The sequence below is a fragment of the Heliangelus exortis genome, chromosome 2 (genome assembly GCF_036169615.1).
Source record: "Heliangelus exortis chromosome 2, bHelExo1.hap1, whole genome shotgun sequence".
Taxonomy (NCBI): Eukaryota; Metazoa; Chordata; class Aves; order Apodiformes; family Trochilidae; genus Heliangelus; species Heliangelus exortis.
The window spans coordinates 17,236,174-17,262,452 of record NC_092423.1 but is presented as its reverse complement, the minus strand read 5'-3'; the positions used below and the strand labels follow the sequence as shown (position 1 = coordinate 17,262,452).

The following is a 26,279-nucleotide window of genomic DNA, read 5'->3' as shown; positions in this document are numbered from 1 at the left end:
TTTTTTTTGTTTGTTTTTTGTTTTGTATTGCAAAGTGTGAGGTAGAAATAAATAAATACATACATACATAAAAGCAGTGAAAGAGCAGGGGCTGAGAACTTTGCTGTTTGTCAAAATGGAGTCCAAGGTGCAGAAGTGGTGGTGGGAGGCAAGGGAATGACAAGCTGATGGCAGTGCCACAGCCTGGGAAGGTTTAGGGTCATCTCTAGTCTTACTTGTGGCTTAAGGTTGGTTTGTCAATACCCGTGGACTTTCCATAACAGCACAGCAGAAATACGAATGCTATAACCTTATCTTCATGAAGTGCATTCCTGTTGAAATTACCAGATATTGTCAGAGGTATAAGCACTGGAAGGGTAAGTAAAGCTCACACCAAAGATATGGGGATGGGGGAATGTTTTACAACTCCTGTTAACCATTTCTTTGCTCTGCAGCCTACAGTGTAGGATCTACCACTGCTAGCAAGGTGCTACAGCTTGTACACCTATGTGTCTACTGATAAATAAGAGGACAAGGTTGCAAGCTTGGATGCTGACCTCCAGCTCACCCCTCTGGCAACATGGGATGAAGCACAGTCCCAGGGGCATTTCAAGAAACCTCCCAGGCCAGGCACCATTGCCCAAAGACAGCAGGGACAGGTCTAAAGCAGGTTTCACTCCTGATACAACGATCTCCCATTGTGTGAATATGGCCAGGTAGGGTGCCAGTTCATAGACCAAGGGACTAGTTCTGACCCTTTACTTATCAACACAGAGTTCACACAGTGCTTGCTGGTCTGTTAGCTCCCCTGCTTTCCCTGAAATGAGGAAAAAGCTCTCACCAAGGGAACTGTGTTGACCACAAACACAAATGTTACTGACAAGTTGTGACATGCTAGAACATTCAAAAGGTATCTCACCATCTCCAAACAGCCAAACTGAGAAATGCTCTTGAGACCAGTGACCAAAACAAGGCTCACAAGCTTTGATTCTGAGTGCAGGACAAAAAAAATAGTAACTAGCTAAAAGCAGAAGGGTTAAAAATAAAAAGAATTAATAGTTCACAATTGCTTTGCATATGTAACTGAGGTAAGCATTATGTAAAATCACTGAATCCTAAAGAGCTGGGTATCAGTCTGACTAAGTATTAGGAGTGTACATCTTCAACATACTTTGGTGATAACAGCTGTCTCCTATCCAACTGGTTTTAAATCAAATTAATTTTATTTCAAGAAATATACCCAACATCAAAACAAAGCAGAACATGGCCTTAGAAAAATGTTGCACAAAAAGCTAGTTTATCCAAATTAACAAAGCACTAAGACTTCTACATGGCTTTCCTAGCATTCACTCTTCTCACCAGAACACACAGCCTCCTGCCCCATTTCCTCCCTCCTCTTTTGTTACAGCACAATAAACCCGATTTTGTACATTTTACATCTGCAGTCAATCATAACCCATGCACTTAATCATACACAAAAGAAAAAAGTCAAGCTTTCTTTGAAACAAAAAGAATCAAAGCCTACAGAAAACTCCAAAAATCAATTAAAATGCTGTGATGATTAGACCTCTATCAACTATTGTGTGTATGTACATAGTTGCATTGAATTTCTGAAATATAAGTGCTCAAACTCTCCACTGAAAGAACAGAGCTGCTGTCTTAATGATACACAATTATCTGGCTTTACTTGGTACAAAGGAGATGCTGCAAAACAAGAAGAGATTTTTTTTCCTTTCCAAAGACTGTAAATCAAAACATTTGTAAAAAAATAAAAATCAATCCTTCCACTTCTATCTAACCTGCTGCTATAGGAAATCATCTTATTCCTGTAGATTGCAGTAGTATGTACATCACTACAGATTATAGTATTTGAGCCTGGAAAGATCTGAAATTGCAGCATATTATTTTTAACCTTTCTCCATGCCTCAGGTGGAGGCAGTGGTAGCAGCTGTTGTCTTCTTTGGGCTCCCACATCACTGGTATGGAAGAAGGACCTACTTCAAGCATCATTTTTCCACCAGTCCTTGGGGTTAGAAAGATTAAAGCCATGTGGAAAAGTCCATGTGGGGGGGGATCAACACTACTGTCCCTGATAAATGTACTGCTACAGAAAGAGGACAGCAGTACAAATAAACACCTCTTTGATTACCAGCCATAGTGGTTTTACTCCCCACCTGCTCCTTTTCACAACCTCTTTGTCAGGTACTTTGAGTGGAAAAATAGAAATTCAAATGCCTCATGTGGCAAAACTTACTGGACAGAACTGTTACGAGTTATTGACAGTGTCACAGCAAATGGGAAACATGCACATTCTGTTTCAGGCAGAAGAGCTTCAGTATCATTAAGACGTGAATTCTCATGGGCTTGCAGAATATGCTAATGCAGTTTAATCACCATTAACTGTCAGTACTGACTATTATGAAATCAGTATCATTGCTAAAAACAGGCAATGTAAAATTAATGGTAAAATTAGGGGAAAAAATAATGGAGATTTGCTTTCACATAAATGAAGACATGACTGAGTCCATGAATAAACTCCTGGAGAAGTAGCTGAACTGCTCTCTGACTGAGAGATAGAGGAATCTGTGAGACCAATTTTCATGGCTTGCTTCTTTCTTTCAGATCATTTTCAAGAACCTGAGAAAAGCCTCACAATGAGCAAAGTGGGCAGTACATACCATTGTCTGTAAAATAGCTCCCTTTGGGGATGTTCTGTTGTTGTATTGCGATGCTGGGGGCTTTATTTACCTGTAAATATGGGTGTAGGAGAAGTCTACTGCTACTGTTACTAACAGGATTTAACATTTACAAAATACTTTGAAGAAAAAGCAGTAAAAAAATGTTTTGCATTTATGCAATTACTCCAAGAGGTAAAGATGTACAAGTAGCCATGTTTGGCCCACATACAAAAGAAATTGACTAGATGTTTGGTTCAACATAAATTAAGAGTTCTTTCCTTTCAGCTATATGGAAACCAGAAAACCCAAGGTGCAGGGCTGCTGAATCTACTCTGCAGGCACAAATATGTTCATCTTCAAATCATCAAGTATTTGCAATGTAGCTCACTCCAGTGCAGGAGGTAACGCTGACCTTCACAGGTTTCATCACAAAAGGCTATTTTCCTTGTTATTATCTGAGAAGAAACACCACTACCCATGTTCTGATAGGCTGGGAATGCAGCCCCCTGCTTGAAGGGCTTCTACAGACCCCCAGCAGCCCATTCCTCTTACCTGGAGGTGTTGTCCAATGGTTGCAGAAGGTCATTTACCACCTGCACAAGGAATGTCAGCCCAGGCTGAAATCATGGAAATTGTTCATAATTCAGACTGATTTCAAAAAACTGCTTTAAATATCTATATTGGTCCTCACATTATAATACTATCACATTTGAACAACTGTGTTTATATTTCAACAGCTGAATATCTGAGGGGAAATAATCCTGAATAAGTGTGTTGATTATAGTTAAGGAGTAAAAGCATTCAAATATTTTTTAGTCACTGAAAGATTTCTAATAATATATTTTTTCCATGCTATCTTTCTAGAAATAGATTTGGGAAATGCTAATTATACCACTCAATAGCCTCTATTTCAGAATCAAGAGGCAAACAAGAAATCTGGAGATTCTAAACCAATCAATTTTGGATTTGGGAAGAGATAAGGTAACATCAAGAATTAACAAAGCCCCTGTCCATTTTTTAGCATAACATTGCACCTGACTGCTTACGTATTAATTTTGCCTTAATTGCACACCAGGTTTTGTGATGTGGGAGTATGAAACAAGGACAAACAGGACCCAGGACTCAAAGAGTAGAGCCTCTCTGTTACTCAAAGGACTTCTGTGTAACAGCTTCATCTGCGTTTTTAAATACTTTCCCTACAAAGTTTTTGTTAGTCCCTTTCAGCATCAGGTGGCTGGTTACAAGAGGTGTACTGACCTGACTACATAGGTAGTGAGGTAGTTCCAGGAAAGTCCTTTTCCATGTCCAACCAGTGAAAATTCCCTGAGGCATTATATCCAAGCACCAATAATCTTTATCTCTAATTATCAAGAGATACACTTACAAAGAGCAGTGGGCCAAGCTTGGTAGGCACCTGACACCAGATTTATTTGGGCAAGTCACTCCCCAAATGGTCATCTTTGCTCATTGTTCAATTGAATTTAAGTCTCTGTTGACAGTTTAGTGGGACAACACAAGGTCAAAAAGAGAAAAAGTGGCAAGGTCTAAGTGTAAGAATGTCCTCTTACAATGCTGCAAAAGAACTAAGAACATCTGTATCTCCAAAATACAATTATATTTGGACAGTGTGTAACAACAAGAACACCCATCAAAGTACTCTATGTTTAAAACTAGCTTAGATGGATTTTAAATTGACCATTAAAAGCCATTAAAAGTTACTGAGACCCACCTGATAAACCTTGAATTCTGAGAGGAGAAATGTGACGGTTTGGCAAAACACAAATAGTGGGACTCAACACACAACTGAATATGAAGGGCAGAGTTAAAAATGCCAATACAATTTGCTGATGTAACCACACACAGTGATCCATTTTTTTAATCTTTAGACTTGATAAAGTTGGTCAAGGTCTTGCCTAGCAGAATATCAAATTCCAGTCCACAAAATAGAAGGGAGAGAAGCTCCTGTGGCTTGATTTTTTTGAAGATTTTGAAGGTATTTAAGGCCTGAGCTTTGACCTTGATCATTTATCCTGCTTGTTAGATTCTCCTCAGGATAAACAGCTTACTTTAAGATCCTTGGCCCAAGCTGGAGGGCGCAGGGAGTAGCCTTCTTTCTCTGCAGCCTGCTGCCTCTGGAAGGGATGTTGTAAAATCTGCTGTAGGAGATGAACCTGGAAGCAATTAAAATGGTGAGCTTTTGTTACAAAATGGTTTCCTGCAAACAAGAAAAGACTCTTTCACTTCATATTATGTACCCTCCTGGCTCCAGAAACAACTTCATGATTTGCTTAACATTACTGGTAATGCTATTTATATAGTCACTGCTATTATAATTGATATTATTAATAGCCTTGTTAGTATTTTTAATAGTAATAGGGATTAGACAGTACAATGTCAGTGAAAGTATTACATGTTCAAAGCATAAATAAAACAACTCTTTCATTAAAAACTATGCCAATTATTAATACATACGTCAAGAAAAAAAGAAATTATTTTACCTCTGAGAAATCATTTAAATTAGCTTTTTGCACTGCTGATTCTGCCATCCAGTTTCTAAGTATGTATCTAGGATTAACAGCTGAAACCAAAAGTTAATTGTGTTAAATTTAGACATATTCAACAAAAGCAAATTATACTCATTGAAACGTGTCATTGAAATCTTCAAGGTTTACTTTATAAATCAAGAAAAAATGGATAGAAAAGAAAAGGAATGAATCAAGATCTATTTTTATGATCTGCTAAAAGGTTTTTTTTTAAACCTGCATGATCAGTAACCACCAAACAAAAACTAGAATAGCACAGAACCTGACATTGATACACAAAGGATTTCCTGTTATGAACACCAGACTTTTTAAATGAGATGAGTTTACCATGACCTAGGTTCCTGCTACACCACTGGAAAGCATTTTCAGTACTGTCAAAAAGTCCTGGATATCATAAAAATTAGTATTATAATACATAATGTAAAAAAGGAGTTATAAATATATTCATTAAAGTATATGTACTTAGATATTCCTTCTTCTATATAATACATTAAAAAATTGTCCAGCCACTAACAATTCATAGCAGTTCTGTCAAACTGCATGCCAAGAAGAATTCTCATAAGCATACTTGGCTTTTATGATCAATTTTTGTAGCAGGTAACATCAACACAGCTGTGTAATTGAGGCCTAGGATTCTGCTTCAGAAAGCTTTCCCTTTTATTAATTATCAAAACAACGTTACAGATTAATTGTAACAAACATTTCAAGCTTGCATGGTAAGTCTTCATCTGACACCTGTATCCATATTTTCCCAAATTCAGTAGCTGATTATTACATGATGACATTAATTAATCATACCAGAGACATGGACTTGAAACCAAAAACCTGTGATTTATGGACATACACAAACTTCATCTACTTCTCTTTCCATTCATGTCCCAGTAGGGTTTTTTTGTAAAAAATATCTTTTGTATGAATAAATATTAGTTCAAGCCTCCTATTTTATATATTTAAAAAATCCATACAGCTTTATATAATATTCTTAACAGCATATTTGAAAGAGGCTACTAGAAGAAGCAGGTAATTCTTCAAAATGACCATACCAAATTTCCCTCTACTCAGTTCCTCTGATCAATGAGTTATGATGTTATTTTATTTACAAGCAATAACTTATATTAGAAAGGGAATTATTAAAAACAATATAAGAGCACCCCCATACAGAATTCGTGCCTAGTGCAGTGAACAGACTTCTCTGTAATAAGCACTGCTTCTAAAAGGCACCATTTAACCAGCTAACAAACTAGAATTTTATGTTAACATACCTGCAGTGAATTCTAGTTTGTTAGCTGGTCATTTGTTTTATATAAAATAATCATGCAAATCAATGAAATTCTTTTATGTTTGGAACTGAATGATAGCCATTTTAAGCTACCTAGATCTGACACACAGCAGCATTACAGAGAGGTTCTTTGTGCTACTTAGAAAAGTAAAGGCCAAGGAAGAAAAAAAAAAAAATAACACCCTTCTCTAAGTGCTGACCTCTGACCACCCATGTTCCTGCCAGAAGAGAGAAGGTGAAACTCTTAAAAAAATCTGATTATGGGCTGAAACCAAAAGCATCTCGAATGGCACTGCCACTCCCTTCTGCCCAGGTAAAAGAAAACATTCAGACACCAAGTCCAAGTGCTGACTTCTCTGAGGGCAAAGACTGAGATGCAATTTATCCAGACACAGTCTTCTTTTTCACATTATTGCTGTTCCACCTGTACTGACACATGTGAAACAAAAGCCAATAAATATGACCAGCTATATGGAACCTTGATAACCTCTACACTGTCATAACAACACCCTGCCCTAATTGTTAAAAACAATAGTGCTTTCCTTCTCAGCAAAGAAATTTGATATGGCCAAGTAGATGAAATATCCAGTAAACTGGTTTTCAATTATGAAGAAAGAAAGAAACTTTAAAAAGTGGAGAAGTTAACATATGAATCATACAAAAAAATAGTAATTCACATTAAAACCATGACTCATATTAGCAGGAGAATATTTGTACCAGAAATACATTATTAACAACTGCAAATTGACAAGCTTCACAGTGGTGTTAAAAATATCCATAATTTACACAACTGACAACATAATTATAAAAGATTAAAACATGACAGGTAAGAAAAGGACAAAGGAGAAATTTTGTGCCTTATGAACCTTTTACAGTCTGGTTTACAATTTTTTTACATGTTTCTTTTATGAAGAAATACAATTATAGACTTGTATAGGGATTTGGATTTTCAAAACTTTTAAATCAGTTTCTAAGTTGCTATGTTTAGGCAGCACAAGATAAAGTGCTAATAACAACTGAAAACTAAATGAAGAGTTTAAAGGTAGTAAGTTATCAGCTTGAGCAGCCTGGTCTAATGGCAGGTGCCCCTGTCCATATGGGGAGGTTAGAACTAGATAATATGTAAGGTCCTTTCCAACGGAAACCATTCTATCATTCTGTGATTCTATGACATGCTTCAAGGTAACATACTGTGAGAAGTGAGATATTTGACTAGACTTACTAATGACAAGGGAAAGGTGATGAATACTGAGATGACAATGGCAATATAGTATCAGTGGATACTGATAGGAAAAGCTGCCTTCATAAGGTCTTCATCCCTTGTGACTTCAGTCACCCAAAATACAAACTGAGATGTGCTCTGCAACTCAAAACCAGCAGAATCTAGAGAAAAGCAACTTGGACTCATAGTTGCTGTGCATTTCATGATCTCACAGTCTTAGGCTGGTATTCACAATAGAAGGAGTTTGGGCCAGACCAACTTATTTATAAATGCAGACAATTAAAATAACGTTTTTTTTTTTTTCTTTTAAGGAGAGAAAAGGGAGGATCCCTAAGGAGGAAGTAAGCCTCATTTTAGCCAAGGAACATGATCATGTGGTGTATGCAAAAATTACATATCACAGGTCCAGCCATCCACACTTGGCTAGCTTCTAATCACAAGAGTGAGTGAAATCACAGATAGCCACAGTGAATGTACAGTATTACAAGATTTGCAGCAGTGTAATAAGATCTTCCCCTCTTCAGAAAATATACTACATTTTAGTTACCCTCAAAAGGAAACAGAACTAAGAGTAAAGAAACCTATATAAATAAGACAGTTACCATATCCAAGCATATGAATTCCTTTGGATTGTTTTACTCACTTGTCATTCTTTTTCTTCTCTTGCTGTCACAATCACCCTTGTTACTACAAATGGAAAAAAAAAAGAAGAAAAAGAGATTTGGCTAACGAGGGTTATGTTTGTTTATTTTTAGAAATCTTTTGACTCATTAAAATAATTAAGAGTACTGATTTTGTGCTCAGTGGAAGCAGATGTGAATATCTAAGAATGATTAGATATGGGAAATGTGCACACCTTCTTGTAGGCTTTGTATCTTTTATTGATTTTTTTTCCCAAACAATTGTATTTATTAAACTTCCAGGTACCTGATAGTTCTTTTCACTGCTATTGGCCATGAATACCATATATGACTAAGAAAATCACGTTACAATCTTTATTGATTTAAGACCAAGGAATTGGCAGGAAATTCTAACTTGCATGTCCCTACCTGTGCAACACCACTTGTTTCTAAACACAGTTTGTGTATTCACAACTGATGAACTTCCACCCCATCATCCTAAAGGGATATTATTACATAATAATAAACCCGTAAGTATTACCAGTAATGAAACACTGGTTTTGTCTATGCATTTGCAAAGCACAACTTTTGGACTGAATCTGTAAGACTGGTATTGTAACAAAAATTATTAACTAAAGAAATCACATCCATTGCTCAGTGAAGGACACAAAACACAGATCACTCTTCCCACGTCATTTTTATGTGTCCCCAAGCAGAACTACAATAGTCATTATTATGGCCTCTAGCACAATCTAAAGCCATGAAGACAGAAAAGGCATAATCAAACCATGTTGGGGCCAGTTTACCAGACCCACTGATAATTACTGCAGATTCTGGTGTTATTTTTACACTTGAAACTGCACCAAACTTACTGATTTAATCTCAAGAGGTACATAGTAACCCATTCTGAAAATAGCTCATGTTTGCCCAGATCCTGGAGAGCCCAGAACTCCTGAGGAGAAAAACACAGTTAATGGCAGGCAATCAGAATTTTGCTCCTGTTAAATGAGCAGAAACCAAAGTGAGCAAATGAGTATCAAAAGAATATAAGAGGGAAATATATCATGACCCTTGACCCTCCAAGGAATCTTCTCCCCAAAATTATTGATATATTTTCCTCTGTATTTAAATTATTTCTTTTTGCTAGCATGATACATCCATATTAATCCATCTGTGTTATGGCAAATTCTACCTGAACATCTCCAATGCTTCACCCCTTATTTTGCATTGGTTTAATGCCTAACCTATTTTATTTTTTAGGTTACATAACTACAGGTTTTACTCTAAGTGTTGTACGTGGATCAAATCTATTTCTACACACTTTTTTTTTCCAGAATTGTGGAATAAAGAAAATAGATTGAAGAAGAAGGTAAGCTGTAGAGAAAAAGGGAAACTTAAGTCCACAGGGACAGGAGAAGACTGAGCAGAATAATGGAGACAGTAGGAGAGTAAGAAAGGAGGAGACAAAACTTGGCAAAGTTAAAACTACAGAAATGACTAAAAGCTGAGGATCAAGCAGGTGGGTAAGAGGTGAGTGTGGGAGTCAAGCACTTGTCCAAAGACATGCAGGGTTAGGCTGCTTTCAGAGGAATTTCAGTGTATTTCCATCTAATACTAAACATAAGGATTCCTGCAGTTTTCCCAAAGGTTTCTAGATTTTTTAGCTCAATTTTGGTGTGTAGATGAAAAAAATATATTGATCTACAAACCAATAAGGGAATTTACTTTGCTGCTGACAAAGTATTAGAGTGTGACTAAACAGCAGGTGAAATTACTTTAATATTTAAGAAGTCTTTAAAAAAAGAAAGCTTTTTACCAGCATAAAAGTTTACCTGCTTTACCATGTCAGTTTTGGGACTCAGAACTTGTGGGCTAAATAATTTCATTGTGTGAAAAAAAAGGTCATCTGCCACCAAGTGAAGGCTGGAAATGACCCTTGGTGTAGCACTGGGGTCACAACTACACCACGATTTTTAGTTCCTTTGCCTGAACCTTTAAAGAAGGGGAGATGGAGCTTCCAGAAATGCTATTACTGCAGTAGTCTGGGAGTGGCTCCACTCTGAATGAGGGTGGCTTCCTTTCTTCCTGTCACATGCAGACCACTAACAAATGGAAAAATCCCTTGTATTCTATGACAAAAATACTTTTTCTTACAAACACACCCATCCTCTTATTACCCCCTCTGTGCAAATTGTTAATTCCACAGCTACAGCTCTGTGTATTTTTGTCACTAACCACTATAAAATCTCAACTTTTTATGTATTAATGGCTTTGAGCTCATGGAAAAGGTCAGGTTAAACATCTTAATTAATAAAAGAAAACAAGGAAAACCAGGCAATTTGGTCAAAACCACTTAATTATCTAGGACACAACCAGAAAAAAGAAACAGTAACTCCTCATTTTCATTCTTTGTTTTACACACAGTCATTATGCTCCCTAAAACAGCCTTCTGAGGCTAAGTCCACCTGCTCTCATTTTTAATTAGATTCAAATACAAGCACAAACATAAATAAGTTAGAAATTGCAGAAAAACAATGAAGTTTGGCAGGCAAAGTGAACAATATTCTTCACATGGAAAAGGCACTGTATTGAAGAAAAAAAATCTTACGGTTCTTGCAATAAGGCTTCCTTTTTTCCTTTTAGAGTTTTGTCTCTAAATTTTTACCCAATTACTATTTGCCTAGCATCTTACTCCAGGACAAACATTTCACCCATATTTCCACTTCTAAAGATTATATTATATCCAGGTAAGGAGTTATCTCTTTTATTTTAATATTCTCATCTCATCTCAATATACTTGGTCCTAAAGAATCAGTTTAGGCTGGGTTAGCAGTAGCACAGCATGGGACAGCAGGGTGAGCAGGACAATGACAAAATGTATTCCTGTGCTTCAAGCTAAAATTAAAACCAATATTGTGCCCAAGGAAAGGCAGAGGCCATTATGGGCTGAGATTCTACCAAGAGGTTATGATGAGATGGGATCTCAAGTGTCATTACCTACTGAGACAAGCTGATGAGCCTGGGATCAGATGTTTACATCACCTGGTAAAGCCATGCTCAGAGTACTCTGAGGTTTCAGTTTTCCTGGAGCCCTGTCCAGCTTAATTTTTGTCTTATTAAATACTATAGGAAGGCATTGCTATGTTAAAGAAAAATGGGGGTAGTGGTAGGGAGATAGGGGAAAGAAGTACTTCATAGCAAACCCATTTTAAATGTGAAGAAAATCACATTCCCACCTCTGTAGGAATATTTATGAGTACTCGTCTTCATTAATGTATCTTTCATTAGATAATTTCACCATCTTTCTATTTGTTAATACATCCTTCATTACTAAATACAGACTTAACATGGAGTGTAGCATGACAACACAGATATACGAGTCCCTTAATAATGCTACAGTGACATATATCCCAGACAAACCATGGCTTGTGACATTCTCTATTACACCAGAGTCAGGTTCAACCTGATTTACTCATTTTATATTAAGTATTCCTAAAATTGAGTGCTTATATTAAGTAATACCTCAGGAATATGGAGCCTCTTTAACTGGTCTTCAGTAATTTCACTGAGCTGTCGAAATGTCATTGTGAAATCAGCCTTTGTATCTTCCATAAGCTACTGAAGAAAGTTACTCCTGTTAGAGTTTCTCAAGTATGGAGAATGAGTCCAGATGTTTGCCAACAAAATAAGTAAAGCAAACTCACTTTTAAGAGGAAAGCAATCAAAGAGCTGTCATCCTCATTCTCCCCAAGAAGACCCAATTTTGTTTTGAATAGTTCTGTAAAGCTGAAAATAGCAAGAAAGTAAGGAAATTGCCACATAACAAACTGTAGTATTGTGACTACAAGGTCTGAGTTCTGGAACTGCGTACCGGATGTAATAGATCTCCCTATAGCCCTCCAAAATCTGGGAAGCTCTGAAAAAAAAGAAAAAAGAAAAAAAAAAAAAAAGAAAAAAAAAAGAAACAAACAAAAAAAAAGAAACATCAAATTCTATGAAACTATAAAACCACTGTGGGTACAATCCTATACAATCCTACTGTACACTAACCAATGAAAACTTCTATATGGTATCCCACAAACACTGAAATTCTGATTAAACTGAGATCTGTAGTGGGGAAAAGACTTACAGGAAACATTTTAAAAGTCTTCAAATACACAAATAGCTGTTGTAAAGAAGAAAAATATGTTCTTCCTTTTCATATTGAGTAAGAAGTCACAAATTTAAGCCACACAAACGAAGACTGTTATTAGGAATCTTTACAATTGGGTTTTAAAATACTACCTCTACTTCAGGAGGATGTATGGTATCTGTAAGTAAACATCTTACAGAACAAGCTTGGCAAACTTACACAACTACAGGCCAAAATGCTGCCTTGGGGAAAGGAGAATGGACGACACATCTAGGACCCCTTTCCAATCATGTTTTGCTATTAATTATGACCAAATAAAACCTTTATCCCCTCCCTCCATCTTATTCTGGCAAATAATTAATCTGGAATCAATTTCCACTTAGAAAAGATTTTAAAAGCTAATCCCTTTCTTTCCTATGCATATAGAGGGTCTTCCACAACTAGTTCTTTTAAGTGTTAAGATATTTTAAGGATTACTCACAGCTGCTTTTGCCTGGGATCCAATAAAGGTTTTAGAGCTTGTAACAGCTTATTCAGATTAAACAGCCCAGCATTTGCCTGGTTTCCTATTTTATACCTTCCTTCATCATCAGATGTGTTTGGAATAAAATCTGTTTCAAACAAAACATTACTTTTCCACAACAGAGTAATTAAAATATGCAATGCTAAAATATTGAAGTGTATAATTTTATATTTACGCAAACTAATAAAAGCCCTAAAGTTAATAAATATTTAAAATCAGATTACAAGGATACCTATTTACCTTGCCTTAACTCTATTATTTGTGAATCTAAGGAATGCACCCTTCACAGACAAGTTCCCATAGGTCACAAACGACATTTTCCTACTTGAAGATCCAAAATTAATTCATATATTTAAAAATAAAAAAGAATTTTTGCACTAAAAGCAATGTCTTATTCAATGTAGCACTACTATTCAGTTTACAGATTAAACAAACAACTGTACAACCAGATTCGGGATTTATAAGTAACTTTTGAAAAGTAGCATGTATGAACATGTATTTAAACAAATAGCTCACCTGGGCAAGACTTGTTTCATTTTTCCAAGCAAGCTTTATGTATCCACATAAAAATTAGGGCTAACATGCTCCAGTAGGAAAGCCTCTTATTCAGGAGATAATAAACATCTGCCATGCAATTACAGGTAACCAGAAGTAAAACTGATGCATATCTACAGCAGCAGCCTCTGAACAGATGCAGCATCAACCCCTTGCTCTGATCAATGCACACAGCATGGCCTGAGCCCTCAGAGAACCTCAGTAACAAACAGAGCACTAAGGAGGAGACCTGTGACATACCTGTGACATTTGGTCATTGGTTCAAATCTGAATTTTAATTTTAAAGCATTTCACCTGGTTCTAGGGTGTACTGGCTCTGGCTGGGATGGAGTTAACTTTCTTCATAGCAGACTGCAGAGTGCTGTGTTTTAGACTGTGGCTAAAACAGTGCTGATACCACACCAGTGCTTTGGTTACTGCTGAGCAGTGCCTGCACAGCATCAATGCCTGCTCTGTTCTCACTCTGCAACCCCAGCACGTTGGGAGGGGGCACGGCTGTGATAGCTGCCCCCAGCTGACCAAGGGACATTCCATGCCATATAACATCATGCTCTGCAATAAAAACTGAGGGCACTTTTGTCAATGCAGTTGTTGCCTGGGGACTGACTGGATATCTGTCTGCTGGTGGGAGGTGCTGAGTGATTGCCTTTGCAATCATTTGATGGTGTCCCTCAAGCCTTGGTTTTTTTTCCTCCTTTCACTTATTCAACTGTCTTTACCTTGACTCATGAACTTTTTCTCTTCCAATTCTCTCCCCCAGTCCAGAGCATGGGGGAGTGAACAATGGCTGATGGGTCTTAATTGCTGGCTGGGGTCAACCCCACCATATAGAGAATGATGTAAAAGCAGAAAAGCCCTATTTTTTAATGTAATAGAAGCAATATGACATTTATTCTCATAAGATTTCCTAAATTTGAAGCTGCAGTCTCATGAAAACAAACAGTGAGATAAACAGTGCTGGTTCTGAAATTAGCTGCTGTGATTATAAAGCTAGAGCATGATGCATGGAAAGTTACTACATGCCACTTTTGATTTTGGCTGTTTATAGTAATATGCAATTTTTAGTTTTTTGGGTTTCTTTTTTAGCATCTATGAAATTGATGAAATTCAACTGGAAACATACTCCTGAAAATGGGCTTAATAGTAATACTGCATCAGTAAAACTTTTAGCAATTGAACTGCAACCTGTACAATGTATCATAAAACTGGACTCTGATAGATTTTTTTCCCTACAACTCTTCAAACAATACACATTTGGGATTTCTTCTGCTAATGATGTTAGGAATTTTCATGCACAGAGAAATTACATAAATTAATATAAATAAGTTAAGTAAAAAATTCTATTTTTAAAAAGGTGCTATACTCACTTGGGTCATAGGACTCCATAAATCCAAATGGACCATAATCTATTGTTATGGATAGTAAACTGAAGTTATCTGTATTGCACACACCTACAATTAAACAACAAGGAGAAATAAAAGTTAAAGTACCACTTGAAACTTACAGTCTCTAGGAAATTTTCTATGAAACAGATCCACTGAGTCTAAAGAACTTGCAGATTCTGGAAAATAGACTTTTCTCTCTCATTCTTGACCTGGCATGCATTTTAAGTGTGAAAATGAGAAAATGAGAAAATGTGAAAATGAGAAAATGCCTTGCACCTGGTTTCTGTACCTAGGTGGCACTGTTTCCTTTTCCTGCCCAAAACTAAAACAGCACCTTGCAATCTGCAAGGTTGCAAGGACATTAACTGCTTCCTTGCAACCTGACTGGGGACATTGCTATTTTAATTTTTGTAATATAAATCTGAAACAAAGGTGGACAGGTCTATATTCTATATACTTTGAAAGGTATTGTTTTTATGTAGATTCATCAAATTCAAAGCAATTAAACATATGTGACATCAATACATGGTATTTGTACTGTTACAATTCTTAGAATTCTTGCTCTCCTACTTTAGGTCTCATAGTCTTGTTTCTGTCAGATACAGACATACTTTGAAAGATCAGAAAGTGCTCCTACCTCTCTTATGAAAAGACCTGTATATTAATGCTTAACAGATATGCTGTAGGCAAAGACATCAGAAGAACTGAAGAGCCAAGTGACAAATAAAAGCCATCTCTAAGTGACTAAAAGTCATTCCTCCAAAGGCAGTGCCAGCTACTGCAGCTTACCATGTGCAAACCCCACAGACATCCACAATGCGATCAGATTTGCAGTCTCTGATACAACTCTAGAGAAAAATTCCTAAAATCAAATACATCTTTTATTTCAAGTCCCCTCAATTAGCAGTATGGAATACAATAAGTGACATTAACATTTGATTCACATTAGAAATATGTCATACATTCTATTTTTTAATGTATCTGTCAGGACTTCTCATAGACATTATAAATTATGTGACCATACAATAACCTTATCCAGCAAAGACTATACTGAAATACATACAGATGCCCTAGAAGCAATTGAAAAGTAAAAAAAATAGAAACAAAGAAAGTATATACTAGTATATACTATATATACTACAATTCTACTATAAAAAGTATAACTCAGCATTTCATGACCACTGCTCACTTAAAATCTCAGCAGTAAGAGAACAAAGTATAACAGAAAATGGTTATTTCCCAATAAACATTTCCATAATTAAAAGTGGTGAAGAATGTTCATATTTTACATGGAGGGAAAAAACTTGAAATAGCAGTTTTTTACTAAAGAGAATTAACAAACTAAAAATTAATAAAATTTTGAAGCTTATTTCAATTTTTAAAACTTGAAACTTTGAAAAGCTTTGTATAATTTTTGTTTACAGGTCTGTGGAAAAAAAAACCCAAAACTTTAAAGAAGACTTACCAGATATTTATTCGAATCATTCAGGGCTATTGATGGAAAATGTTCCTGGATGATAAAGTCTAGCAATTTTCTGTAACATGAAAGGCATAATTCTTTAAACAAAACTGGTATTTTAGAACTGATCATTCAAAATTTTTGTTTTCAAACAGCTAAATGCTGATCTACAGCTTGCTGCAAACACTTAGAGAACTCAAGCTATTTATTCCACTGAGTCTTGGATTAAGCCCTTCCAAATGCTTAGGGATAAAACCTCAGGTTCCAGTCATAAATATGACTGTAGACTGCCATGTAAAGTTAAAACTATTTCCACATTTTTAAGTTACAGGGCACACCAGAATCTTGTTTCACATGCAGTAATAATTTTTTAGGGAAAAAGAGTTTGCATCTAAAAAAACCCAAAAAAACAAACAAAAAAAAGATGACAAGGAGTAGTTCTATAACAGAATTCTCACAAAGTGTTATGGCTGAATTACTTGCCCTGGTAACCAGCCATTCCCAAAACAGTGCTGCACAGTACTACAAGACAGGTCCAGGAAATTGGAATACAAGCATTAAAAATTGCATTGCCTGTCAGGACTATTTCTTCACAGATCTAAACCTTCAAAGTAGAGTTGCTGGCATTGAGTACACTTAGGAGCTCCCTGTAGAACCTTCCTTGTGGTCAGAACTAGCCAGTGCCACTGGCACAAGAAGCTGTACACACCATCTACACCTGGGGTAGGCAGCCTGGGCAAGGGATGGACCTGGGCAAGGGATGGACTTGGGCAAGGCTTGTGCAGCTACACACACAAATACCTGGATTTTAACTTCTAATCAGGCTGTTGGAGCAAATCACTGAACTTTCCTCAAACTGTGACGATTTTATCAGAGTACCCAGCATCCTGACCCTTAGAAGGGTGTCCTCCCTACAGCCCTCTGAATTTCAGCTGGTTGCCCCAGGACATCCTGTTTCAGGAGGAGCTGCTCTGAGGAGGAAGCACAGACAGTCACACCAGCCTTGGCCTGCTCTTGGCCCCTCTTTTGAGGGCTCTTCCAAAACAGGCAGGAAGGAATTGTCTATTTTGCATGAGTAGAAGTGATCTTTTATGTGCTCCTTGATGCCAATGGGTCACAAATACTTTAACCGAAGGAAAAAAACCCAAAAAGCAAACAAACAAACAAACAAAAACCACAAAAAAACCCCAAACCAAAACACAAACAAAGAACTTAAAATCAGTTCCTTAATTCAATCTTTCAGCTTTACAACAAAAATCTGCAGTGAAATTTCAAACAAAAAGGAAAGAAAGCACAGAGTTATGAGGGAATTTAAACCGAACTATCAGTTACATTATCAACCACTACATTGCTCATGAGGAGAAATGAACAACTTTTAAATATTTATGGTAGAACTATAAGTTGCCATGTTAACTGCTTGAAGTAGAATAAACCACACAAATTAATATTGCTCAGTAGCTTAAAACTCTGCGGTGATTTCTGACCTAGTATACTTCTCTGGTTCTGCATAATTCTGGAGAGGATATTTTATACCATATATTCAGGCTAGTGACTTCTTTCATATTTCTGTTGACTTCTGTTGACTTGGCTTCATAGACAAGTACGAGAAATGCAGGAACTTATGCTCTAAATTTACAAATATTTCCTAAACAAAAAAACTCCTCCCTAGTTCTTCACTACCAGAGCTATTTGAGCTATACAATCTTTCTCATTTTATAAGATCCAGCCCTTAAAAAAATTTATCTTATGAGGCAAAATCTTTTGTATGCTTGTAGAAAAATAGGTTTAATTTCTAAATTATGCAATCTTTCTTTCTAAACAATCTGTGTCTAAATTCTAACTGTATATATGCATTATGATTTGATTGTTAAGAAAGCTACTATAGTTACTATGAAGATTAAATTCAAACCTTTGTAAGTCCAGTTCCCCAGAATGAGCTAAGATTTCTAAGGATCCTATACGAAACCATGATTTGGCAAGACGTAGCACTATTGCACCTGAAATACATACATGTGTTAAAAAGCAAACAGAGTATCATCAAAATAAAATAGTCCCATTGTAAAAGCCATTGTGTTGTTTCTATAAACACAGAATTTATGTATGTTTAGTTAAACTAGTATAAGTATGCTCAAGTATTAACTTAATATATGTATATTTTATAGATAAAGCTTAATTTGCCACACAAGGAAACACAGGCTAAGTTCCAGTACTGCATTAATATTAGAATTACTTCAAAGATGCTAGCAACAAAGAAAGAACCAGTATAAATACATTTTTCCCCATGCTGTGCCATCTCATTCTTTTTCAGAGCAGGTATAGAGGATGTAGCAATGGCACAGCCACTGTAGCACTCCACTGTCCTAGTACTGCTATTGGAACAATGGAAAAATTCCGTATTTTTTAATATAACTTTTGTAAAGGTGTGTGAAAATAAAAATTACACCCCTACAACACATATGCCACAGTCATAACAGACCTGTTCATACGACACCACTTCTTTGAGATATGTTTCTGACTTATTTTCTCAGGAAAGGTTTTATATATTAATAAATGAAATCAAGCCAATTTATTACTTTTCATTACACATACATGACATGTTAGAATTCATTTTTGCAATGGAGAATTAAGTTACAGTGCTGCAACATATTTTGAAATGTGCTCATTACCTCTTTCTCTCTTAATATTTCCATTGTAGAACTGGTCTCTCCACACATCATCATCACTTACAACTAAGCTGTAGCAAGCAAGAAATGAACATTAAAAAGTTATATCAGGACAAATTATTTACAATTAATATCAAGTCATATTTTATATAACTTTATTACTTTCATGAAGATCTTTTCACTGTCACAGCTTTGTATGTTCAAATGACACAGGCAAGAAGTTAAGCTGAAGCTTATCAAGTTTTATTAGAAAAATGCATTTATTTTGTATTTATACAATGTTGTCCAATTGTACCAACAGGGAAGAACAGTTGTTCTTACAAATTACACTGTTCTTGGGGAGGAGGCTGCATTTTTAAAAAGTACTGTATTCATTTGGAACTTGATAAACGCGATGATAACATTTAGTAAGCCACAATTTCCCTGAGGACAACATTGAATTTGGAAGGACAGGGAAATTAGAAACAAAATTGTTACATCAGATGGAGGCTGCCCTTTATGTGAGCCAAAACTGTTGTCTCAGGAACTTTCAGGACAGCTCTGGGATCCCTGCCAATCAGGAACTCCTCAAATAGTATCAGCACACAATTGATGACACATTATAATTATCCCTTTCTTCAGCAGCTCTGCTTGTACTTGGATTTTTAAAAACAATCTCTTCCTTTCATTTACTTAAAATTCCACACATCCTATAAATTTGCATGTTTATCCAAATACTGAGATTTGAAAGTGCATAGAACAACTTTGCTGGCACTAAAATATTTCACAACCTACATTGTACTTTTATGTTGTATCAGGGGCAAAAAATTAATAAAACCACATAAACTATGCAAGAGCATCATATTCCTCTAAGGCTAATATATAGGAAGTGTTCTCTCCAAAGCAATTGGAACCACACAGACAATCCAGCAGAAGCAATGCTTGGTGCTAAGAAGTGTTACTGCTTCAGTAGGTACCACTGAAGACTTCTTGTTCAAGCCCAGTAGCAGGAAAATTTAGCTCATTTTGAACTATTCTTCTTTATCTGTGCCTGCTGATAACTGGAAAACAGTATTCTATTCAAAACAGCTTGGTGACATAGTTTCTGAAATATAATACAGCTACTTACAGCTAGTGACTATTAGGTAGTTGAAGACTATGCAGAAGACAACCAAGCTTTCCTTAGAGGTACGCAGAAAAGGGTAAGAGGAAAACATAATAATCCACTCATAAATATGACTGTAGACAGTCACAGAGTTAAAACAGCCCCTGAGTGTTAACTTTTCAGAGTACATTAGATTCTGGGTTTCCATACTTCGGCATCAAAATTTTAGAAAGAATTTAGTTGGACCAAAAACATGGGATATGCTTATAAACATAAATGTGACCAAAAAATCATGAAAAGGATTTGTCTGAATTCTTACACAGTGCAGTTGCTTTCAACAATAACTGCATGTTTTAAACATAATTATTAGTACAATATTCTGTATTTTTGATGGCATCTAATAGCTATCCAAACTCGGAGCTCTCTGTTGACTGGAAAGAACAGGCAGTGAATTATTCCAGAAAGAGGGAAAAACTAGCTGGAAATCAATCTGCTTCTGTTAGTGGAGTTGTAATGATACAAGCAATATTAGGAATTTTTTTTCAAAAAAAAGACTCTTTTGGAAATAACTGAATATGATTGGTATGTCTGAGAAGCACAAAAAGTGCTGACGAAAATGTATGGAAGAAGAAATCCTTAATCCTTCAAGAAAAATAAAAAGATTCAAAACTAGGGGATAAACCCAGACATTAATGAAATAGTGTGTTATTCAGATCATTGGGAGAAAGGAGCCACAATAATAATGCTATTAAATTTTACTGTTTTGAACAGACCTCTGCCAGAAGGGTGGTTTCATTTTGTCTATGTATCTCTTAGGAGGCCCTCTGCAAAATCCTGCAGCATACCAGCATTTCTCATTAATGACAAAAAAATCCATGGGGGCATCAACATTTGGTTAGTTACTAACACAAGTTAATGGACAACACTTACAAGCTGGCCAGATAGTGGAGCAGCCAAATAAAGATACCCACATTCCTACTATACAAATAGCTTTCAAATGGTCCCTGCAGTTGGGAAGTACCATTACTTGAGAGAAGGCAGCAGGAGACCATATGGAGACCCAGGAAACAGAGTACTGAAATTGCTTACACCAGAGAAGCTAACAGTACTCACAGTAGGATGGATGAGTTGTATCCCTTCCTACCCCTGCCTCAAGCTTATGGGCTGGACTTGACACTCCTGAGTGCTCTGCTTCCCATTCTGCATGAACATCAAGCCCTTTGCAAGTAAGGACTACTGTGAAAACTACACATACTGACTCACTTTTCTGACCTAGCATAACATAACACTGCTGACTGGTGGACCCAGGAGGTGATTAAATGGTACCATATAATGAAGTGTTCTTTATCTGGCAGTGCAGTCATAAACTGTAGCACCCCATTGGGAACACAATACTTAAAACTAATAGAGCACACCAACCTGCTGGGTGTTCTGGGATAAGATCTAAAGCTTTTCCCCACACTTCTGCCAAGACTTGACATAACCTCTGTAAGTGCATCCCACCAGCCTCAGTGCAACAGCTCCCCATTGGGAAGAATACGGGTATCAGCTGGGTTTTTTCAAATCAAGTCTTGCAAGCAGTCTGAAAAGCTTGTACAGCATTTAAGAGAGCCAGGCACTCAAACAATTTGCCAGCAGAGAGCTAAAGCACACTGTGTACTCAATAGAATTTGTACACAGTTAAGGAGTAATTTTATATTGCTTTTCACACTGAACAATTTGTTGAGATGGCAGCAAAGAAAAGCTATAACCTTGCTAGATGTTTTCTTACTGATATTCAGACTGAACTCAGGCTTTGCATTAACAGCCAAGAGCAAAGGGTCTAAAGGTGAAGTCTGTGAATAAACCATCAAAAATGTCATTTACAAACACGGCAGTTCCAAAGAGCATGTTTTAGAATTAATACTAGATAGATTTGCAGACACTTTGCAAATAGACACCTAGCCACGTGCAGCTAAGTACAAGCCTTTTCTGCAGAACATCTTTCTTTAAAGCCTGAAATGCCAGAGTAGACATGAGACCACTTAGAACACAGAATGAACTTGACATTTCAAACACAAGCATCAGCAAAAAAGTTTACTTATTCTGAGAAAACCACTCAAACGAGTGAAATTATTAGTTTTAAAACTAGAATTTAAAACAGAATAAGTTTTAAATTATTTTTTATGAAATCTCCCTCTCCGCTCAAGAGGTGTTTGTACAAAGAAGAAATTGAGAGCAATTACCTACATTCAGTACTACCTGTAATATAAATATCTATTTATCAGACAACTTTTCCTACTAGTCTTAGAAATTGCAACTAGGTGATCATGCCAACACAGAAATAGCCACTTTCCACATTTTCCTACTTGACCTGCTTCTATAAAAAATAATCCAAATGCTTAACTTTAATGGAGTAAAAGACTTGTTTATTAACCATGTAAAATGTATTAATAGACCACTGATTAACTATAAACACTAAAGGCATTACTAGTATTTACAAGGCAGGAATTCAGTCCTGCTGTTTTTGCAAGCCTTCTGGTGAGAAGAAATGGAGAAAACAATTTATTTTATTTTAAGAGAAGAAATTCTTAATTGGAGTACAATAAAAACTGGGCAGAAAAGTTAGTGTCAGATACAATCACTCAATCTGAGTTCCACTTTTTACTTTCTTTGCAAAATGAGCCAGATTTCAAATGAAGGTAATTCAGTTAAGACAGTCTTACAAGGGAAAAACAGCTGTTCACTGCAAGACACAGATAAGTATGGTAGTCAAAGTAGCACTTTAAAGCATATGAAAAGCAAAACAGAACCAATTGCTGGAACTCATTATTACTGGAAAGTTTTATCTGAGAATATAAGAAACTGGAGAGATGTATTTTTTTCTGATTTTATACATTGTATACATTTAATGATATCTGGTGAACACAAGATTACCTGTAAGAATGGGTGCTGTGAAAAATAAAATAAAAGTACCTAGCAGCTCTGCTTGTAGGAATTCCAAGGTAGTGCATTGCCTCACTGCATAAAAATTCTCGCACAGAAGAGCGAAGCACAGCTCTTCCGTCACCATCCCTATGGAGAACAGAGAAATAAGGAATAGGTCATATATTCTAAGTGAATTCTGAAATGAAAACATCCAGTTTTGGTGCACATAGATGAACTGCAACTGACCTGGAGTATGGGGTCTTTCCTGACCCCTTTAGCTGTAGTTCCCACCTCTCACCATTCCTGCAAAAATACCATTAGTATTTCTAACGGTGCACCTTGGGCTTTGCATGAAGCCAGATTAAACAGTCACTTAAATTGATCACTTAAAAAAATGTCACACCTGCTTGTATATACTCCGATCAAGTGGGCTCTTCCATCACCCAGCTGACCTGCCCAGCTACCAAACTGATAAAAAAGAAAATCAAGTTATTTCCTTGTATCGTTTACAGCAGTTATATTTGAAACAGTACAAATTACATGTAGATTCTCTGTGATCTACACAGTATAATAACAAATTTGCTCAGGTAGTCATTAAGCTATTGATCCCTAAAGCTGTATTTCCACTTAGACCAATATGAGTCAGAAAACCACATTTAAAAAATTATGTCAGTAATCACCACATCTTCTCTACCTTCCAGATACAATGTACAACTACAGCCCAGCCTCTTTTGTATAACGAACCTTTAAACTAACACAGATTGTAATTTATTTTTTAATTGCTAATTACAAATCATACTCTACTATTCCTTTCCATGAAGCTTACTCATTTCCTTGAAACTTAACTCTCAGTAATGGTATTGCTGAAATTGGTGAGGCTCTGTCCTTCTTTACTCCCCTGAGCTGGTAATACCTATGATGAATCAGGGGTACTAAGTAGACTCTGCAGCTAACAACAGTTAAAAAAATAGTTCCCTTCTGACAAAAACAGAAGCAGAGAAAGCAGACATAGTACCATGAAAGAATATTATCTCTCTCTTCTCTCTGCAGCCCCTTTGAAGAACAAATCTACAACCAAAATGTTCACAAGTGTTCATATACTGATAGGTATATACACTTACAGGTATTATGAAGGTATAATTCACAGGAAAAGACCTACACAATTTCACCTGGAAGAACAAGTATTACACTTACCTGATGACCCCCATATCTGTGGGCCAATGGAACAGACCCAAAAATCATTTTCCTACCACTGACAAACTGAAGAAAATCAGATGTTCCTGTGACAGATACATCAAGATCCAAAATATTTTCAAGAACTTCCTAGAGAAAAAAAAATACAGATGTTACATGAATATGATCATATTTTCTGTGGTAATTAATGTGTTTTCTCTCCTCATTTTGTTATTAAAAGGCAACTAACAGGATATTTCACATCTTCTATTTGCTTAAAGTATGTATTGCTAGGATGCTTTCACAATAGCATGTAAATAGTAAAATGCACTTTAGTGCATGCATTAACAACCTCTACTAATTCAGAACAAAGGAATAATAGCCAACCTTTGAAACAGCTACAAGACGAACTCTTGATTTAAAAGGTATAGGATAGACAACTGAAAAAATGCAGTTTCTCACATTCCGGACAAAATTTTCTTGAATAACATCAATTGGAAAGGGATCTACAAAACAGAAATACACAAGAAATGTTTTGTGGTTTTTTTTTTAAATAAATCAATCAACCATTCTTAATATCTTTGCTTTTTAATCAAATAAAAATACTTCAGAAATAATCAAAACCCCACTCTCTCACACTGTGATAAACTTGCATGAAAAGCAAGACCAAATGAATGCAGACTTAATTCTGTGTGGCATTTCTAGAAAAGGATTGTATTCTGTAGCTAAAGAGTGGTAGAGCATTGCAGCCTTAAGACCTATAACCTATTTAAGCATAATTTCAATTAACTGTGATTAACACTTCCAGGGTGATATTATATTGCACTCAATTATATGCAACCTTACTTTCATGAGACAGAGAAGTTCAGCAACCCTCAGAGCTGATAAAGTCACCATGTACCAGTAACTGTGGCATACGGTCCATATGCAGTGATGATCACCAAGTAACCTAAGAGACAGCTTGAAGTCTTCTCTGATTAATGTAAACAGTCAACAAAAGGATCAGAAGATGCATTTCCTGCTGTAGCATAACGTATGTACTCAAAAGCTGTGTTTCACTCTTCCTTCAGAGCTACTCTACATTCTGATCCATGCTGAGGACAAATATTTTTTTAAAACACTGTGGATTTTTGCATGCAATTAACTTACAATTCCTTGTCAACAACAAAATCCCAGTACTGCACAGTCACAGTTTTGCAAAAATTGTTATTTAGCATCTCTGAAGAGATGCTGTTAGCCATGTTTCTCAACACCTAGTGACAAAACCTGTTACAGCCAGCTGCCACATGGTTTAGCATTGATTATTACTTCTTAATGCCCAAAAGTAATTGCACTGCCTGAAGAAGTAATTCCTGTAATGTTAACATATAAATTATTATTACAGGCAATTCTGTATGCCTGAGAGCTATACTGCTTTGCATGAGGAGATATCAGGTTATCAATTATGCATTAACACATAATTAGGTCTCACATGTCTCTCCCTTATGATAAATTGCTAATACAAAAGCACGAGTAGCTGCTGTAACCCACCGGGCAAAAGCCCCAGACAGGGTGCACAAGAACCGCAGGCAGAGCAGGGTGCCCGTACCTCGGAGGCTGTCGGAGGAGAGGGGCCATGCGCACATGTCCGCCTCCCGCCGCTGCGGCGGGCACTGCCCCGGCTGAGGCACCGAGGCGTTGGGGCGGGCGGGAGCCCGGCAGAGCCCGCGGGAGGAGCAGAGCGGTTCCGGCTGCCCAGCCCCGGCCTCACCGGCCCAGGCCAGGCAGGCGGCCAGCAAGGGGGGCCACCACATGCCCCCCAAAAGTGGGCCTCGACAAGTCACGTCAGAAACCGGCTTGAAGTCACCTTCCCCTCAGAAAAATCCCTCCCTCCGTATCCCTTCACGGATATTTCAGGGGAGAGCTGGTGCCTTCTCCGGGAAAGGACACAGCGGCTGTCGCTGGAGCCGCTCTCCCCGTACTGAATGGGCCGGGCAGGGAGCATCCCCGGTGACGGGCGGCGGAAGCCCAAGCCCTGTCCCGCAGCCGGGCGCAGCACCCGGACTGGGCCCTGCCAGGTGAAGCCTTTCCCCCGCCC

At 36.9% G+C, this 26,279-nt stretch overlaps 1 protein-coding gene across 3 annotated transcripts; it reads right to left on the bottom strand.

Moving 5' to 3' along the window:
* Positions 1-4,251: 4,251 nt before the first annotated feature.
* Positions 4,252-26,234, bottom strand: LOC139792115 (protein adenylyltransferase SelO-like). 3 transcript variants are annotated; one of them, XM_071734965.1, is made up of 19 exons: positions 25,791-26,234; positions 24,590-24,708; positions 24,224-24,352; positions 23,433-23,497; positions 23,276-23,332; positions 23,078-23,176; positions 19,042-19,109; positions 18,285-18,372; positions 16,382-16,451; positions 15,706-15,778; positions 14,899-14,982; positions 12,935-13,064; positions 12,193-12,237; positions 12,026-12,107; positions 11,844-11,936; positions 9,194-9,273; positions 8,345-8,388; positions 5,156-5,235; positions 4,252-4,828 (listed from the first exon to the last, which is right to left on the bottom strand). In XM_071734965.1, the coding sequence occupies exons 1-19, from the start codon at positions 25,993-25,995 to the stop codon at positions 4,706-4,708; spliced, it is 1,734 nt and encodes a 577-aa protein (XP_071591066.1). In that variant the 5' UTR covers positions 25,996-26,234; the 3' UTR covers positions 4,252-4,705. The 3 variants fall into 3 exon arrangements, with proteins under 3 accessions (XP_071591066.1, XP_071591068.1, XP_071591067.1); XM_071734967.1 differs by lacking the exon at positions 5,156-5,235 and having other exon boundaries at positions 4,582-4,828; positions 25,791-26,116; XM_071734966.1 differs by lacking the exon at positions 11,844-11,936 and having other exon boundaries at positions 4,582-4,828; positions 25,791-26,116.
* Positions 26,235-26,279: the final 45 nt, after the last annotated feature.

What these genes read in the sequence shown, in the direction of transcription:
- LOC139792115 (XM_071734965.1), bottom strand. Translation starts at nt 25,995, where the DNA reads ATGTGGTGGCCCCCCTTGCTGGCCGCCTGCCTGGCCTGGGCCGGTGAG. An exon ending in AAATATTAAGAGAGAAAGAG is followed by an intron (nt 18,373 to 19,041) that starts GTAATGAGCACA and finishes TATGTATTTCAG; the next exon opens with GTGCAATAGTGCTACGTCTT. An exon ending in GTCTGTGGGGTTTGCACATG is followed by an intron (nt 14,983 to 15,705) that starts GTAAGCTGCAGT and finishes GTTTAATTGTAG; the next exon opens with GTGTGTGCAATACAGATAAC.